At 40.8% G+C, this 17,317-nt stretch overlaps 1 protein-coding gene across 1 annotated transcript; it reads left to right on the plus strand.

The window, feature by feature from the left end:
- Window positions 1-1,806: 1,806 nt before the first annotated feature.
- On the plus strand, window positions 1,807-14,072 carry DCTD (dCMP deaminase). The gene is made up of 6 exons (XM_053455255.1): window positions 1,807-1,942; window positions 3,399-3,510; window positions 3,836-3,971; window positions 9,748-9,864; window positions 10,494-10,590; window positions 13,868-14,072. Exons 1-6 carry the CDS (start codon window positions 1,914-1,916, stop codon window positions 13,947-13,949), a joined length of 573 nt encoding a protein of 190 aa, XP_053311230.1. The 5' UTR covers window positions 1,807-1,913; the 3' UTR covers window positions 13,950-14,072.
- The last annotated feature ends 3,245 nt before the right edge of the window (window positions 14,073-17,317 follow it).

Below are 17,317 nucleotides of genomic sequence, written 5' to 3' on the forward strand. Positions count from 1 at the left end.
ATCTTACATAGTACTGTCAGATCACAAATGTATCTCGCGTCCTGTGCTTTTCCGCCGCTTGCTTAAGTCAGTTCTTTAAGGATGAAGAGCGATCACTATGGGTATGCTCATGTAACTGTGACACGGTGCTGAGAGTCGAATATAGATCACCAAGGGAATGGACCTAATGGACGTTCAAGGGCAAGAGAGTAGACTCACAGAACCGCCAGGTAACTCCATTTAAAAACATGCCTTTGTGAGCCAAAAAAAACCCAGCACTTTTGTTTTCAGTATTTACACATCGTCTGAAATGGAATCCCGGGGTTTCTCTAATCTTTGGAGATTAACCATGTGGCTATAATGGCTAATAAAGTGAGAGCTGAAGGCTATAAAACAATAAGACATGGAGGGCATTTACTTCTAAGATAATGACTACAGCAAAGTTCTGTGCCAAAGGCCTGTGAAAAAGAAAGCAGCATTTCCAAGGTCACTTTTCATCTGCCAGCCTACATGAGAAGGGTGCTGCGTGAGATCGAAATTGCACCGTGCTGAAGAAATGATGTCGAGAAAATAGGCTCTGATATTTTTCACCACTGTGGGGCAAAGATAAAACGGTTGTTCATTTTTTTATATATATAGATCTCTATTTTATCAAAAACTTGCATTTCTAATATTTTTGCTTATTTCTCACATATAAATGTTTCTGATCATCCCTATTTTTTTGAGATTTCGGTAATCATGCCTGGGGGTGACATTGATCCTAATTATCAATTTCATTTGGTTAATTGGTTGATTAGGTAACCTAAAGGGCAATTATTTTTTCACACACAGGGATGGATAGCTTTTTCCTTGTAAACATCATTTAAAAAACTGCATTTTGTGTTTACTCGGGTAATCTTTGTCTAATATAAAAACTAGTTTGCTGATCTTAAAGAACATTTAAGTGTGGTGACAAATATACCTCTAGATTGTGAGCTTGTTTGAGCAGGGCCCTCCTGTCTCTGTAAGTCAAACTGCTGTTATATACTACTTGTTCTGTCCTGTCCACCCATTGTACAGCGCTACGGAATTTGATGGCGCCATATAAAACAATAAATAATAATAATAATATGCAAAAATAGAAGAAATCGGGAAGGGGCAAATACTTTTTCACGGCACCTGCATATTCCCTGGGGAAAAAGAAGTCCATGTGCACAAAGTTGGGGAACGTGACACATTGTAGACATGTCAACTAGCCGTATAAGAATAAAGGCAGGTTCAAAAACTCTTGGGTCTGCAGAAAAACTCAAACTTTGTCTATTTGTATATGTGAACACTAGTATTTCTAGTAGACGTGCACACAGACTAAAGACTTTTTTTTGGTTTTTGGTTCATTTGTTTTTGTTTGGATGAAATTCGGAGGGCATTTTTGATTCCGAAACAAATTGTTTTTCGTGTTATTTATAGTGTTGGGATATATATATATATCCATAGGTAAGCTATATAGGACACTAAACCATAGAGGAATAATAAATATTAAATACACTCCTACATGCAGCCAAACATGTGTGCTATTGTCGGGACAGTTGGCAATTATTGCTACACAGCAAACTGGGCACACATTAGAGAGAAGGAGGCGGACAGCCGTCACGTGACTCTCACGTGTGTCGGGAAACACTTATCTTTGTATGAATTAATAAAGTTGTAAAATAGGATTTGCGGAACAGACTAGCTCGCGATTACCTGCACCGGCCCGCGGCAGCTCGGTGGTTAAGTGCACGGGGAAGGCGGGGCGCAGGGAAGGGGGAGGGTCTGAAACCAGCCAATAGCAGAGGCTGAATAGACCGGAATTCAGTAAGAGTTGAGGCAGCTTTATGGAGCTGTCGTGGCCGGTAATCGCAGCGTAACTATCGGCAGAGAAATAAAAGACCCTTCGAAGTTCGGGTATCGGCGCGATGAGCGACGGACAGGCGCCGCCCAACGGGTAACCGCGCCAGTGTTAATACATTAGCATGTACCCCTCGCCTGCCCATCCCTGCTGGGAGTCGAGTGAGCAACTCCTGGGCTGCGATCTACCTTTATGGAGCTGTTGCAGAAGTTAGGCTGGGATGGGATACGATGCAGACGTGTGCGTGTCGTGTCCCGTGTCGCCTTAACGTCATAACTTTGTGTTTATTTTAACATTGGTTTCTGACGATCACAGATTTCTTTATAACTTTCATTTACTTTTTATTCTCTTTTTTTTTTTTTTTTTTTTTAGCGCCATATTTCTCAAGGATGTTTCACAAGTAGGTTCTGCTACATGGGAAGCTAAAAGTTTTGCCAAAATATTTTACTTCCGGTCAGATCCTTCCTGTTCAACGTCACAGACTGGTTTCACAAGCAAACTATGGGCTGTGCTTGGAAGGGACATTAAATGTCCTATTATTTCACTTTACAGTGAAGTAATCCCGATTCTTATGCATCACTGTACTTTATCATAAAGGGTATGGAGGATGATCATAGGCTGCCCATTTATTCTAATGTAAAGAGTCAGACCCTAATCAGTCCTTAGTCTCCCATGCCTGTATTACCTTTTACCGCTTCTGATGGGAGGCTGTTCCATTTCTGTACCACCATCACGGTAAAGTAAAGCTCCTTTACACTCCATCTAAGCCTCTGTTCCTCTAGGTTTAAATTATGACCTCTCGTTCTGACATTTCTCCTCCCGTGAAATAAACTTCCCTCCTGTACTTTGTTAAATCCCTTTGAGTATTTAAATGTTTCTATGCTGCCTCCTCCCCTCTCTCCACCAGGCTGTGTTCATATAACGTCCCTCAGGAATCCATGGCGATGAAATGATTTATTTTATGACCGTGTAGGATGTAACGTGACTTGCGAATGTCTTATTTAATATCACCTATAGTTATTAAACACGTTTGGGGGGTTAAAACACCTGTTCTTTCGGAGCAGTTAAACTCCTCGGGCTTCGCCTATAAAATCCACATAGTTTAATAAACCTGTTCTGGGATTTCTTTTGTGCTGTATGTTCTAAAATAGATAGTCGGGGAAATGTTGTGGATAGTTAATGACAGGGCTCATTAGCTTCCTGGGTTTTATGGGACAAGGGGGTAAAAACTAGCCAGGGCTACCATTGTGAATCCCGCACCCTACGCTTTCCTGCAAAGGCATGGTGAAGAGGGTGCCCAGCAGGGTCACATAGGGTGCCGGATTCACAATGGCAGAACATATGGAGCGGCGTGGCAGGTCTCTACGAGTTGAGGGGGGAGTAGTGTATGTATGTCTATACTGTGTAGTGTCAGTGTGTATATGTATAGTGTGGAGTCCGTCCATCACTCAGTGTGTGTGTGTGTATGTATGTATGTATATACCTTATCACCTGTAAAGGCCTTGTGCTCTTTATGTCGATTGTTTAATTCGGTTCCTGTGTCTGTTTATAGGCATGCGTCTGAAGCATTGTGCAAGAAGCGCGAAGATTACTTAGAATGGTGCGAATATTTCATGGCTGTGGCGTTTTTAGCAGCTCAGAGAAGCAAGGATCCGAGTTCCCAGGTCAGTCGTTTTACTGCGGTTATAGGGCAGAGAAAAGTAACGTCTGAGTTGCTGGGTGGGAATAATTCTCCACTTCTTGTTGACGTAAGGGATCATTTGGATTTGTACCAATTTTAAATTTCTTTGCAAATTTCGGTAATTCTTATGAATGTCCAAAAATGAGGAGGGGGACCCCAAAGGAAGAAGAAGCAGAGATCGCCGAAGTTTCGTTTGCATTTCGTTGCTCTCTCGTGTGGTTATTTCACTGACGTACCCCCTGTTATTACTTTAACCAACATCAACTGCGTGCAACACTTCATTATGTGTCTTTTTATTTAACCTTCAGGTGGGTGCGTGCATAGTTAATTCTGAGAACAAGATTGTTGGCATTGGATACAATGGGATGCCCAATGGTTGCCATGATGATGTGCTTCCGTGGGCCCGCACTGCCCAGAATAAACTGGACACTAAATACCCATATGGTACGTATGAGTTGTGTGAAGCAGAAATCTCACTGGATCAAGTGACTAGCCTGCAGAATGAATAAAATTGTTGTATATTTTCTGAATTTCCATGGATTTTGTCATTGGCCGAGTAAGTGCCTTTTATTTCAGTAGTAGCATAGGTACGTCCTGACCTTCTTGCAGAGGCACGGATACATCCCTTCAGTACATGGGAGATCAGCCTGGACTTCCCCCTGTCAGCGCGAGCACCGAAAAACTGTTACTATTTCAAATGCCCGATTGGGCATTCCCTTGCGTCGCTGCTGACGTCACCTGGAAGGTCATTGGAGGGTAGGATACCCCCGTGGGGTCTGTCCAGACCCTGCTGGGATATCTGATCGCTGCGATGAGGCACAGACACAGTGTGATCGGTGCAGGGAGGAGAGTGAAAAAACAATGCTGAAACACAAATTGGCAAAAAGTTTTAAGTATAATACAATAAAGTGAGCTAAGCTATGTCATTGTGACATCAATGGCATTAATTATATGTTTAAGAGGACCTCTAACCATTAAAAAAATACATAAAAAAAAAGGAAAAACCCTTACGTCCCATTGCCCTAACACAAAATCTAAAAGGTATAATCCTCCTGCCCCCATTCACACCCCCCAACCCCATTAAGCCATAGGTATAAAAAATACTACCCTATAGGGTACTATATGCAGCTAAACAATTTTGGCCAGGTTTCTCTGCCGTAACACATACCCTGTGCAAACAAAGCAACACGGATGTGTTGGCGAAAAAAAAAAAAAAAAAAGTGCAGGAAATCATTTCTGCGGCCACCTTAGACAATGATTGGTGGCCAAGTATCTGCGTGAAGAATTCCCACATACCCCGAATTGTCTGCTTTACAGAAATATATACTTTTGAGGGGATTTTTGGTTTATTTGTTTAAAATTAAAGTTGCGATCCCATCATACCTAATGTAAAAAATTCTACGGCGTTGTAAAGAATATGTAGACCTTATAGTATGTTCCCTATAAGTGCTGGGAAAGTATGAAAATTCTATATAAACTAGGTATGCCTGAATTGATAAACTTGGAGGGGATTTTCCGTCACTTTACCTAATTTTGTCAGGATTCAGAGGGGAAAATATATAAAATAATTTTCTCTACTTTTTACTAAATTTCTCATCCTAAATTTTCAGCTAATCGTCTAACTACGGTATCAAAAGAAAACACTCTCTCTCCTTGAAAAAACAATATCTAGTTTACATGGGCACACTATTCACAGGAACAGAGAATAATCGCTGAACCGACATGGCGAAAGTGCTCCGGGACTTGAGGTACCAAAAACCCCTGGGACTGAAGGGGTTAAAGGCACTTTTCAGCTATGGTTCCCCCAATGTAAATGCATGGAGTGATCCAGCAGACCACCAATCTTCCCATTCCATTTGCCTCTTCCCCCACCACTCAGCCGCTTAGCTCACAGGAGATGCCTGATGCCGGTGACCCCGTGGTGTATCGATCGGTAGTAGGCTCCAGCGCTGGCTTAGTTAGATTTCCAGGGAGTATAACTTGACTCCCTGTGTTCATGCGCAGGAAGTGTTCCCATTGATTTCAGTGCAAGTGCCTTCCTGTCACTGGCTGCCTTAAGCGGCCAATCGGGAGCATGCAAACAGGACCACGGAGAGAGAGTGGTGCGCTGCAGCTCTGATTCAAAAATGAATGTGAAAGTAACTTATGCAGTCTTTGTTGATGAGGCTGCACAGGCAACTAAACTGACCCTTTAAAGAGAAAATTAAAATCATTTTAAGTCTTAAATCTTCTGCATTGAAGGTTATTGATTTTGTTTTACTTCACATTCAATCCAAGAAAATTGTGGTGGTGGTGAGTTTACTTAAAAGTAAAAGTTCAAAAAATCCTTCTGTTTTTTTTTATTATTATTATTTTATATACATGTGTATTTTTTTATTTTTGTTTTTATATTTTATCCATCTGTCTTATGTTGGGTACACAGCTGTTTTTATACCGGGATACAACCATGCTACTACTTGTATTTTAAAACATTTTGCTTTTTTATTTCTGACATTTTCTTTTAATACATTTCAAACGCAGTTCCGGTAGCAGGATAGGTTGATATATGCTTTTAGAAAATTTCTTTCAATAGCCTGCAGGAAACGGGTGAAGGAAATAAATTATTACTTTATTTTTATAAGCCAATCTCATTTTACTCTCACCCAGAATAAAAATTGTACTGCATTCATAATAAGCTTAGCTGACTTTCTGATATTTTGCATAGAACACCTGTACACCTTATGAATGAAGAATGCAGAATAAATGGGTTTCTATAACTTTTTCCACTTTTTTTCAATTTTTACATTTATATTCCTAGAACTTCTCTGAAATGCTAAATTGAATTTGTCAGTAAGAATCTGTTGCATGAACGATGGTGGTAATGGATGTTCTGTATGATGCCGCTAGATTAGATACTGGCAGAGAGGTGTATAACCATACCTAGGAGCTTTCTGAATGAGCTCACCCTGAGACTCTTGAAATATTAACCCTTTAGTAGGTTCAAACCCTGAGAGTTCCCAGGTATGTGTATAGCTTTGCTCTTAGTTGTACTTGGGCTGTTTAATCCTGATGTGCCCATAGGCAGACTGAGGAGACCATGTAGGTCAGGGGTGTCCAACATGCGGCCCTCCAGCTGCTGCAGGACTACATCTCCCATACTCCTCTGCCAGGTCCTTAGCTGAAGAGCATTATGGGAGATGTAGTCCTGCAGCAGCTGGAGGGCCGCAGGTTGGACACCACAGATGTAGGTACTCTAGGTGGTGCTAGTTCATCTTTGGGTATCTAGCTAATGTCAGCTTCCCTGGTGACACGTGATAGACTCCTCTTTCGTACCGGGATAAGCTAGAAAAAGAATAAAACCCTTACCACAGTGTTACCTTCAGTGTTTTTCTGCCTACCTCGGGTACAGATGACTCATTGCTCGTTTGTTTTATTTTCGGCTCTAGAGTGAGCGTTGATCCCCGGCGGGGGGGTGAAATCTCTCACGTTGGCTCTCTGGTTTAGGCTGGTGTCTCGGTTTGCCCGGCAATTCATTCTCCTTGTGCGCCTGAGGTCTTGTCCGGTCTCCAGACACACCCTGGCTCTGTCCTGAAGTTGTGTCTGTCTTCCCGCCTTTGAGCGAATTGTGCGTTTATATCCAGGGGCCCTGTTGCGAATTCTGCTCACTTCCAGAAGCCTTGTTTGGTCACCAGAAGTGATGTAGAAAATAAGAGATTATCCACACTATTAAGAATCAGACCCAGCTTTCATCATGCATCAAACTACTCTAGTCTCAGATTCTGAATTTGTTTATCTGGATCAAGAGGAGCTCTGACAACTCCTCCGGTTTCCAGCTGAAGAGGTGGTTACCTTAATTTCTGCGATCAGATCAGCCTATGCGTTCAGCAGCTTGGGCTGCTGACGATACATTTAAAAAATAGACTTCTTAATATTCCATTTCATGGGAACCCCTTGTTTGGTGAGGAGCTAGAACATCTGCTTGCTAAAACCACAGGGTATAAGAACTAGTAATGCTATCTTACTTTTTCTAGAGGAAGAGTAATAATCAGTGCATTGCTTTTCCCAAGATGCAACAAGACCTGAGAATTTAGCATGATGTCTACCTGTAGGCATCGGGCTCAGATTCTACAATACGGACTGGTTTTCTCTCACCCCAGACCCCTAGATTAGAAGGATTGTCTCTAGAGGCTACCGACAGACCTTCAGATGGTTGCCTCATCTTACTTAAGGTATGGTCCCGCGAAGTTTTCTATTTCAAGCTATCAACCTTGTCACAGTAACCCACTGAGGTTGAGGATACTTGGGGCTATGTTTGAGTTTTGTGGCGGGGGCACTGGTGGATTCCTGGGGAGACTACTCGCCTGCCCAGTCCCCTTGTATGTCTAAGTAACCCTGTGCGCATTGGGGGACAGAGGGTGACAGGGAAACCCTGTCTGGTCTGCCCCATCACAACCCTGTTCCAAGAAACAAAAGTTATAGTTCCTATCCAGGAAAGACATTTAGGGGTCCATTCCCATATATTTATGATATCAAAGTCCAGAGGGGATTTTCGTCTCATTATAGGCTTGCGGTTCCTGAACAGACCCTTCCGAATATATCAAATTCAAGATGGAGACTGTAAAATCCACTTTAAATTCATGATTTTGCCAAGGCAAATCTGCATGTTGGCTGCTTGGTGAAATCTTTACCCATTCACTTGCCCCTACCCGATTGACTGTCTCTCTGAGCAGCAGGCATAATTTATGTTGTTTGGTATTGTTTTGTGCTTTGGTATATCTCTTATGTGTTACTAGCGGTTGCAGGGAAACTGCTAGTTCTACATACCGCAAGCTCCTTTTCCCAGCTGATCCCTGGTGACACGCTCATTCCATCCCTTAATTTTGATTTATTTCAGGGCTCGACAAATCCCAGGTCGCCATGACGACAGAATTTTGTCCTGGCGCCTAGGTGTTTGTCAGCCTCTTACATCTACAACAAACTGGGCAGACAGCACAGCCACTCAGAGCCTGCCCCTGAGCCTGTGATCACTCCCACGGAGTGATCCTGTAGGCTGAAAACGCGGTTGCAGGAAAACCAGCAATCGTGTTTTCAGCTGCCACAGGCAGCTTCAGGGAAGGGGGTTGTGTGTTGATTGGGTCCCCACACAAGTGTGGGGACCTGACACAACACCCCCTGCTGCCTGATCGCTCCATGAGAGCGACAGTGCAGCGTTAACCCCTTCAATGCAGCGATCGTGGCATTTAGAGGTTAATTCCCATTTTGCAAGGGGCTCTGCTGCTGGTGGTCTGCCTGGAAGCCCAGGCAGACCAGCAACAGCAAAAATGAGCCCCCACAAGCCCTTTGACTCCTGTAGGCATGGAAGCCTACAGCAGTCATCAAAGAGGCTCCCCCTGCAAAGGCTGGCCTATAGACCAGCAATTGCGTCCCAGCTGCCAGAGGCAGCTTCAGGGACAGGGGGAGAGGGTTCTTCGGTCTCCACATGAGTGTGGAGACCAGCCCCAACCCTCCCCTGATGCCTGATCGCTCCATGAGAGCGACAGTGCAGCGTTAACCCCTTCAATGCCGCAATTGTGTATGACACGTTCGTGGCATTGCAGGGGTTAACATTTGTCCCCAAAAGCTTGTGGGGACTAAATATCAGTCAATGCTGTGCTCCAATGGAACATCAGCATTGAAAGAGTTAAAAAAATAAAAAAATAATAATAATAATAAAAAAAAAAAAAACGGCACTGACCTGAAAGTCCAGGGTGCTTCCAGGTGAAATGCTGTGAGTTTAGTAAGTGGGCTGATGATGATCAGATCACTCCTAACCAACTGTTGGTTAAAAAAAAATCCTGGCTCCTAACTTTTTTTAGCTGGCGCCTAGATTCACAACAAATTTGTCAAGCCCTGATTTTTTTTTCTGTTAATGATTTTGCATATAACTATTTCTCCCTGTGCGATCTTTGATATTCACTGAAGGTAACCCTGAGGTAGAGGTTTTATTCTTTTCAGAGCCCTGTCCTGTCTCTGGTATGGATCAGGAATCTATCGTATGTCACCAGAGATCAGCAGGGAAATGAGCTCTACATAAGTAGAACGGTTTCTGTTTAGTTTTGGTGGACAAAGTTCGTACGGTTCACTTAGTGACATCGATAACAAAATGTAGTCATCAAAAAATCCAGCAAACAGAATATTCCTATACCAGAAAACCTTACCTCTTCTTGTCCAGATGTTTAATCATAGGTTTCTTATGTTTCAGTTTGCCATGCTGAGCTTAATGCCATTATGAACAAGAACTCTGCAGATGTGAAGGGCTGTGTCATGTACGTCGCATTGTTTCCGTGCAATGAATGTGCTAAACTCATCATCCAAGCTGGTGAGTGTGTGACTGTCGCTTGTTGTTACTTCAACTGCAAGGTCAGTACCATGATGTTTGCTTAGCTGCCATACTAGAACCAGTTCACGGGTACGTTATTATAGAGCATTTAATTAAATTCCTCCGTAATGGAAAATTGGCAGTCTTAGCACTGATATTACTCATAAACGTAAGATATGCCAGTGTTTTATATTCAATTTGTACAGAGAACCAGACAATAAGTGTAAGCTAAAATATAAGTATTCATGCCATGCTGCTTTTTACTCTTGTTCCTAATCATCATGGATCCTTTGGGTTTTTTTTTCTTCTGAACAAACCCTTTCTATGTAATGCATTAAGAGCAACAACATCCCTGGTACTATCAATGCCTAAACCCTTCCCGGAAATTGTTTAAATTTAAACTCCTAATATTTGCCAGGAACATGTAATTGTCATGTGACAGAGAAACAGTAGCTTATAGGTTTTTGCTATTGAAACTTTCTTTAATTTTTATTTTTTTTAAACCTCCAGAGAAGAGAACAAAAGTTTATTTGCTTAACAGCTGGTGGTGCTACCCTGGCTTAGGGCCAAAGGTAAATGCAGCCCTGCCGCGCTCCACTTTATCTTATTTATTATTATTATACCCTCAGGTATCAGAGAAGTGATTTATATGTCTGACAAGTATCATGACACTGCAGAAATGCAAGCTTCAAGACATATGTTTGACCTATCTGGCATCAAATACACGTAAGTTCAGTTTATGTATTTATCGTGATTTATTCTAGGGCCATTTGAGAACATAAACTAGTGATCCTCTTTTGTGTGATGGCTTCCTGTGCAGAATAAGATTATCTAAGATGCCAGTTTCCCTGTAAAGGCTCATGCCGCTTTTATAAAGTGAAGGCATCATTGAATGTATCGATGTATATTCTGCGTGTGTGCGTTTCCAATCAGTATTTTGGAGATGCATTATACAGAAACCCCAAAAATAAGTTGGGTATCTTTCCATGGTATAAATATGAGGCTGGTTAATAGAAATTGTTTGTCATCAGGATGTAACCTAATTTTATTAGTGAATGCTGCTGCAAAAATATATTAAATTGGTAAAGTGTTACATTTTCTCATTTTAAAGAATGTATGGTTAAGAGATTTTGCTTGCATCATTCACAATCCAGAGCGACATTTTTTGTGCGACCGGTACATCCAGATGTTACACCTGTCATACCTGCGCTCGTCTTGGTGGAATACTTTACAGGACAGAAACTCGCACAGATATAGTCAGATTTTCAACTAGGGATGCAACAACTAATCGATAAAATCGATAATAATCGATAATGAAATTCGTTGGCAACGAATTTCATTATCGATTAGTTGAATCGATTATTATCGATTATAAAATGAGGGTTTTTTCAGAGCAAACGCTCTGAAAAATCCCCCTCATTATATAATCCGTTTAGTCTGACTCACCGTCTCACAGCAGCAGCTCCTACTTACTCCCCCCCCTGTAATCACTGTGACAACTGGCCCCGCCCCTTCCTTCTCCAGGCCAGAACCACATGGCTGTGACACTCATCTAACTGTAAGTATATGTATGTATGTATATATATATGTATATATATATATATATATATATAATGTGTATATGTGTGTGTGTGTGTGTGTGTGTGTGTATATATATACATGTATGTATGTAATATATATATATATATATATATATATATATATATATAATTTGGGCTACTGAAAGTTAGGGGAGGTGGGGGTTAATTTAGGGGCAGTTATGGTTAGTGAGGTGTTTAGGGTTAATTTAGGGGCAGTTATGTTAATAGGGTGTTTAGGGTTAATTTAGGAGCAGCTGTGGTTAATGGGGTGTTTGGGGTTAATTTGAGGCAGTTGTGGTTAATGGTGTGTTTAGGGTTAATTTAGGGGATGCTGTGGTTGATGGGGTCTTTAGGGTTAATTTAGGGGATGCTGTGGTTAAGGGGGTGTTAAGGGTTAATTTAGGGGCAGTTATGGTTAATGGGGAGTTTAGGGTTAATTTAGGGGAATCTAAATCCTGGGGGCAGTGAAGTGACATATCTGGGGGTATAAGGCATATACAGTATATAAGGCATATGTGGGGAGGGCAGTGTGGCATGTCTGGGGAGGACGGAGTGGTGTATCAGGGTGTATAAGGCATATCTGGGGGTAGAGTGGCATATCTGGGGGTAGAGAAGTGGCATGTCTGGGAGGCAGGGTGGCATGTCTGGGGAGGATGGAGTGGGGTATCAGGGGATATAAGGCGTATCAGGAACAGTGGGAGGCAGCGTGGAGTGGCAGATGTGGGAGGCAGCGTGGCATATGTGGGAGGCATTGTGGAGTGGCAGATGTGGGAGGCAGCATGGCGTGGCATATGTGGGGAGGGCAGGGTGGCATATGTGGGGAGGGCAGGGTGGCATGTCTGGGGAGGGTGGAGTGGTGTTTCAGGGGGTATAAGGCGTATCAGGCACAGTGGGGGGTGGAGTGGCAGATGTGGGAGGCAGCGTGGCGTGGCAGATGTGGGAGGCAGCGTGGAGTGGCAGATGTGGGAGGCAGCGTGGAGTGGCAGATGTGGGAGGCAGCGTGGAGTGGCAGATGTGGGAGGCAGCGTGGAGTGGCATATGTGGGAGGCAGCGTGGAGTGGCAGATGTGGGAGGCAGCGTGGTGTGGTATATGTGGGAGGCAGCGTGGAGTGCTGTGGTAGGCAGCGTGGCATATGTGGGGGGGGCAGCATGGCATGTCTGGGAGGCAGCGTAGCAAGCCTGGGCTCAAATGTGCATATATTGGGGGGCTGGTTGGGAAATAAAGACAAGAAATGTATTATCAAAGTTTTTTTATTCTGCTGTTTGTATTTAACATCATTTGTTTAGTAAATTATTTTAAATAAAGGAAAAATTTACATTCATTTTTTTATCCGATTAATCGATTAATCGAAAAAATAATCGGCCAACTAATCGATTATTAAAATAATCGTTAGTTGCAGCCCTATTTTCAACCATAGATTTTCTAAAAATTCACATTCTAGGAGCAGCCAGTGTCACCTGTCTTACAATGATCAACCCCTTCAATACGGGGGGGGGGGTCTACCTCAATTGCCTTATTGTGACTGTTTTTATATAGTGCCACCATATTCCGTGGTGGTGTACAATGGGTAGACAGGACGTTACAAGTCGTATATAACATAACAATTTGGCTTGAAACGTAGTCTGCCCCGAAAAAGATGGAGAGATCAATCAGTGCAGATGTTATGCGCGGTGTTGTACATTTCTGAAAATGTTTAAGTGGGTCATATACTTAACATATACTAATTGGGGGGGGGGCTTCTAGGGTGCATTGAGTATTGTCAGTAAAGGGAAGGAAATAAAGATCATAATATCTGTCCCTGGCCGTAATATAGGAGAAAATGGGTTGCTAAAATTGGGTCTGTGCTCCAATTTGAGCTTGCTCACTCTTTCATGTCGGGTCCCGTTGTTTTCCCACCCTACGGAGCCCAGGTGGTATGTCATGAGATCGCCAGGATAACCTATTAAAGCAAGCACTTTGTTCATGTAAAAAGCAAGTTCTTTAATGTTTTTTTGTGTTTTGATTTTAGTGAATGGGATATAGAGAGAAAAGTGTGTACCATTTAATAAATACATGAAAGACCGAACCTTGACAGAGAATACTTATGTTTTTACATTAATTTCCGCAAAGAAGGTGGGAGGGTTCTTTTTCTCCAAGCCTTTGGGTTTTTGGCAAAGAAACTCCTTTCTTTCTTCCTAGTAATTTATGATCAATGTTAGCTGACCCCATGTAACCTCATGTGTGTTATTTTTGTTTGTTTTCTACCGCTAAGGATTCTCTCTGCATGGGGGGACTATAATTGGCTTCTCTAAAGAAGTTGCAAATCCTAAGAATTAGAAATCATCTGTGTGTTGGGGTATACCGTTTTTTTTGTTTTACATCGAAAACTGGTTTAGCGCCATGTTCTAACATTTTATTTCCTTTTTTTCTCATTTATTTTAAGGAACTTTGTCCCCAAACGAAGAAGGATAGTCATCGACTTTGATTCCATCAATGGCAACAGACAGAGTCTGAGTCCGTTGTAAAGCATCACTGTGTCCTCTTGGACTGGAGCTAAGATTGCAAATGTGCCAAAATGTACGAAAGTATTTTTATTGTAGTTATTGGTAGGTATGGCACAAGAATAACTCTTGTCCAGAGTTTGTTTTTGGATCGTAGCCTAGAACCTCCTATGGCTTGTTGACGCATCAATGGAATTTGTTACATCGATTTGAAAGATTGTTGCATGTATTTGAAAAGTACTGTACATTTTTAATAGCTATATGTTAAGGACGTTAATGCCTTAAATTGATCTTCTATATCGATTGGAAACGAGTACTCCTTCTGTAGATAAAACACATCATGAGTCTCTCAGCTGATGGTACCTCCAGCCCTGTGAGCGATGCCTTAAGCATGGGGAAGAAGCGACCTTCGAATAAGCACAAAGTCCTAAGGTCTAATTGAAAATACATTTTGGTTTCTATAAGTGATGGGGGGAGGGATATTTGAAAGTTATTGGGTGTTTAAAGCAGTGTCAGTCGCAAGCAGGAAGTTTACCTAGTGGGTTTTTAACTATTTTGTGTTAGTGGTTATGTTTTGTACATAAAGAATATTGTGTAACCCCAAAAATGTATAACTTGTTTTATTGGTGTGTGTGGGGGGGTATATTTTGCTACTGTTTACAAACTGGCTATTTAAAATGATGCACACATTAAGGCCTTACATGGGTGACGGGTAACGATGGCGGCACCCCGTTTCACCAGTTGAGTGGTATTTCATGTACCTGTAACAGAACATTTGACTGTAGCATGTTGCTGGCATTTGAAGAACAACTTTAAATTGTTTTTATGTTTTTGGCCCCCCTCTTAAAGGGATCCTCCAGCCATCATATGCGCTTTAATGCATAAAATAGCTGCGTGGTTCTTCAAATGCATAAGGAGGTTCTGCAGAATCCCCCTGTACGCACTGTAGGAGATGCTCTCACCCTCTGGTGAAGGATACATGCAGGATCTGTTGCTATTTTGCAGTATGGCTATAACTTTTGTCAAGTGTTTTTTATTTCTTCCTTTTTAAAAGAGTGTGTATCAGAGTACCTGTAATATGCATTATTCTATAGTAGAGGTATCGGGCACGATGAACTGTTCCTTTAAGAATCTTACCATGTAATGACATAAACCTTTTAAAGAAGCCATGAGGAGGAGGACCATATAAGCAGGTTTGATGTTCTGCTAAGTAATGTACACGTATATACTTATATAAGGTTTTTTTGTTTGTTTGTTTTAGCAGATCAAACAATATTTATTGCGTTGTTTTGTCTTTGAGATTTCCTTTTATAGTCTATAAGATAGATATGTACGGTTGTTCACTATTTAACAAGATACCCCTACACATGTTTGGAAAGAAATAGAAATTCCAAAGAAATCATCTTTAAAACAGAATCAAAAAAGGTCAAGACAAATTTTGCATGTAAATTCACAAAACCTAAAAAATAATAAAAGAATAAATAAAATAAAAAATACTTTTGATGTGCATGAATCGTAACGGTATCAACAGCATGCCAGAAATGCAGGTCTTACTTGATTTTATTGTTTCATTTATATTAACTGCCTCCACTGTATTGATTGTGACAAATACTTTAAAGTCCCATTGCCCTGTTATTATCAACTATTTATTTCGTTGTTTAAAACAACATGACCATTCATTTGAGGTATAAATAAAAGTTTTCTCATGAGAGACTCAAGAATGTGGGATACCTTTTTATTATAGTCTTCAAAAAACAGCCAAAGAATGTTGCTTTGGGCAACAGAATAAGGGAGTCTTTGGTATTCATGAGCAAGGATGACAGTTTGTGTCATGGTGATTACTTGAAGAAAATAAAAAAAAAAAAAATATATATATATATAATTATTATTTTTTAGACCATGGTTTGGTGTACAAGACAAGTAGAGATATATTTAATGATAGTCTACGCTTTTACACATTCTAATATATCAGCTTCATGCATGTAAGTCTAATGATATATAGTGAGATTAGGCAAGACATACATTGCAATGTGTAAAACAATAGATTTGGGTCCCTGTGGCACATTTCTCTAGAGTCTACAGCTATGTATAATTGTGTAAAAAGACTGGGGCAAAATCTTGTTCCTTTTAACTATACATTATGTAGGGCCACCCAAGCTCTTCCTGCAGCAGAAGCTTGCTGAAGTTGGTTCGTTGTAATGAATAGTTAAAGTCAAAACCAGAACACTCTTCAAAACTTGCAATGAGATGAAATTATCTTCTATCCATACGTATAGACTTTTAATTAGAAGAATTGGTCACGGTTAAGATGCGTGTTGGCCAAACATAACGTGCCAGGGCCGGAATGATTCATCCTTTATCTGTTTCCAATGAAAAACTTGTTCTTTAGACATCAGGGGGTTATTGGTTGTAACCTACAATCTTCAGACATAACTGTTTAAGTAAACTACTTCTTTCCCCCAGTCATAACTTGATATTGATCTGGTTATCCGTCATGAATTTGGGGGCTGTAACAAGTGTTCAGGGTGATACAGTGAAATGGTTATTGTGGGTAAGTGTACAATCTTTGTATGTAAGGTACTACCCACTTTATAGCTTTTATTATATATATATATATATATATATATATATATAATGAAATTCTGAAAAAGGGATGGGATTGCATATGGTTTATTCCGAGAGGCACACACGTCAGAAACAGAAATAAATTAATCTTATCTGTAATGTGATCTGGGTCAAGACTCTGGTACGGGATCACCAGTGGGCAAAATAAATACTATTTGAGGGTATCCACTCTATTTTTAAATTCAGGGTTTTCTGGAATGCTTTCAATATATCTGATAATGGGTACACTGAAGTATTACAAATAGCGGGAGGGATTTTTGCAAACTAAAACAAAGTGCAATATAATTAAAACATTGCTAACTATTATGTTACTTGTCTTGCTATAGACTTTCCCACAGAAGCCAAGAGATTACTACAAAAAGCTGACCAGTATAACATGATTTTTTTTTCTGGTGGATAGGCTGGTTAATAATTTTTTTTTCAATTGCCCTTTTATTACTGTAAAAAAATCCATATTCCTTACCGTTTACAACTTCTTCAGAAGGGAAAATATTTGTTTGAAATATCCTTTGGTATCTTTTAAATTACCGTATATAACATTTTTTATTGTTTTTATTCTTTAATAAAAGAGCATAGGTTCCATTTAATATTGCGATGTTCTCAATTTATTTACGATTGTTATAGAGACAAAATGAAACTGTACAAGGACTGATTCCAGATCAATAAAACATAAACCTTCTACTTATATTTGCTATAGAAACAGGCTTCTGAAAATTGTTATAGATTTAAAGCTTTGGGTGCCAGGCCGCAAGCATTGGATCGTTCTA

This window comes from Spea bombifrons, chromosome 1 (assembly GCF_027358695.1).
Source record: "Spea bombifrons isolate aSpeBom1 chromosome 1, aSpeBom1.2.pri, whole genome shotgun sequence".
Lineage (NCBI taxonomy): Eukaryota > Metazoa > Chordata > Amphibia > Anura > Pelobatidae > Spea > Spea bombifrons.

Coding starts and splice junctions, on each gene's coding strand:
- DCTD (XM_053455255.1), top strand. CDS start 1,914: ATGAGCGACGGACAGGCGCCGCCCAACGG. Junction 3,972..9,747: donor GGACACTAAATACCCATATG/GTACGTATGAGT, acceptor CTTATGTTTCAG/TTTGCCATGCTGAGCTTAAT. Junction 10,591..13,867: donor CTATCTGGCATCAAATACAC/GTAAGTTCAGTT, acceptor ATTTATTTTAAG/GAACTTTGTCCCCAAACGAA.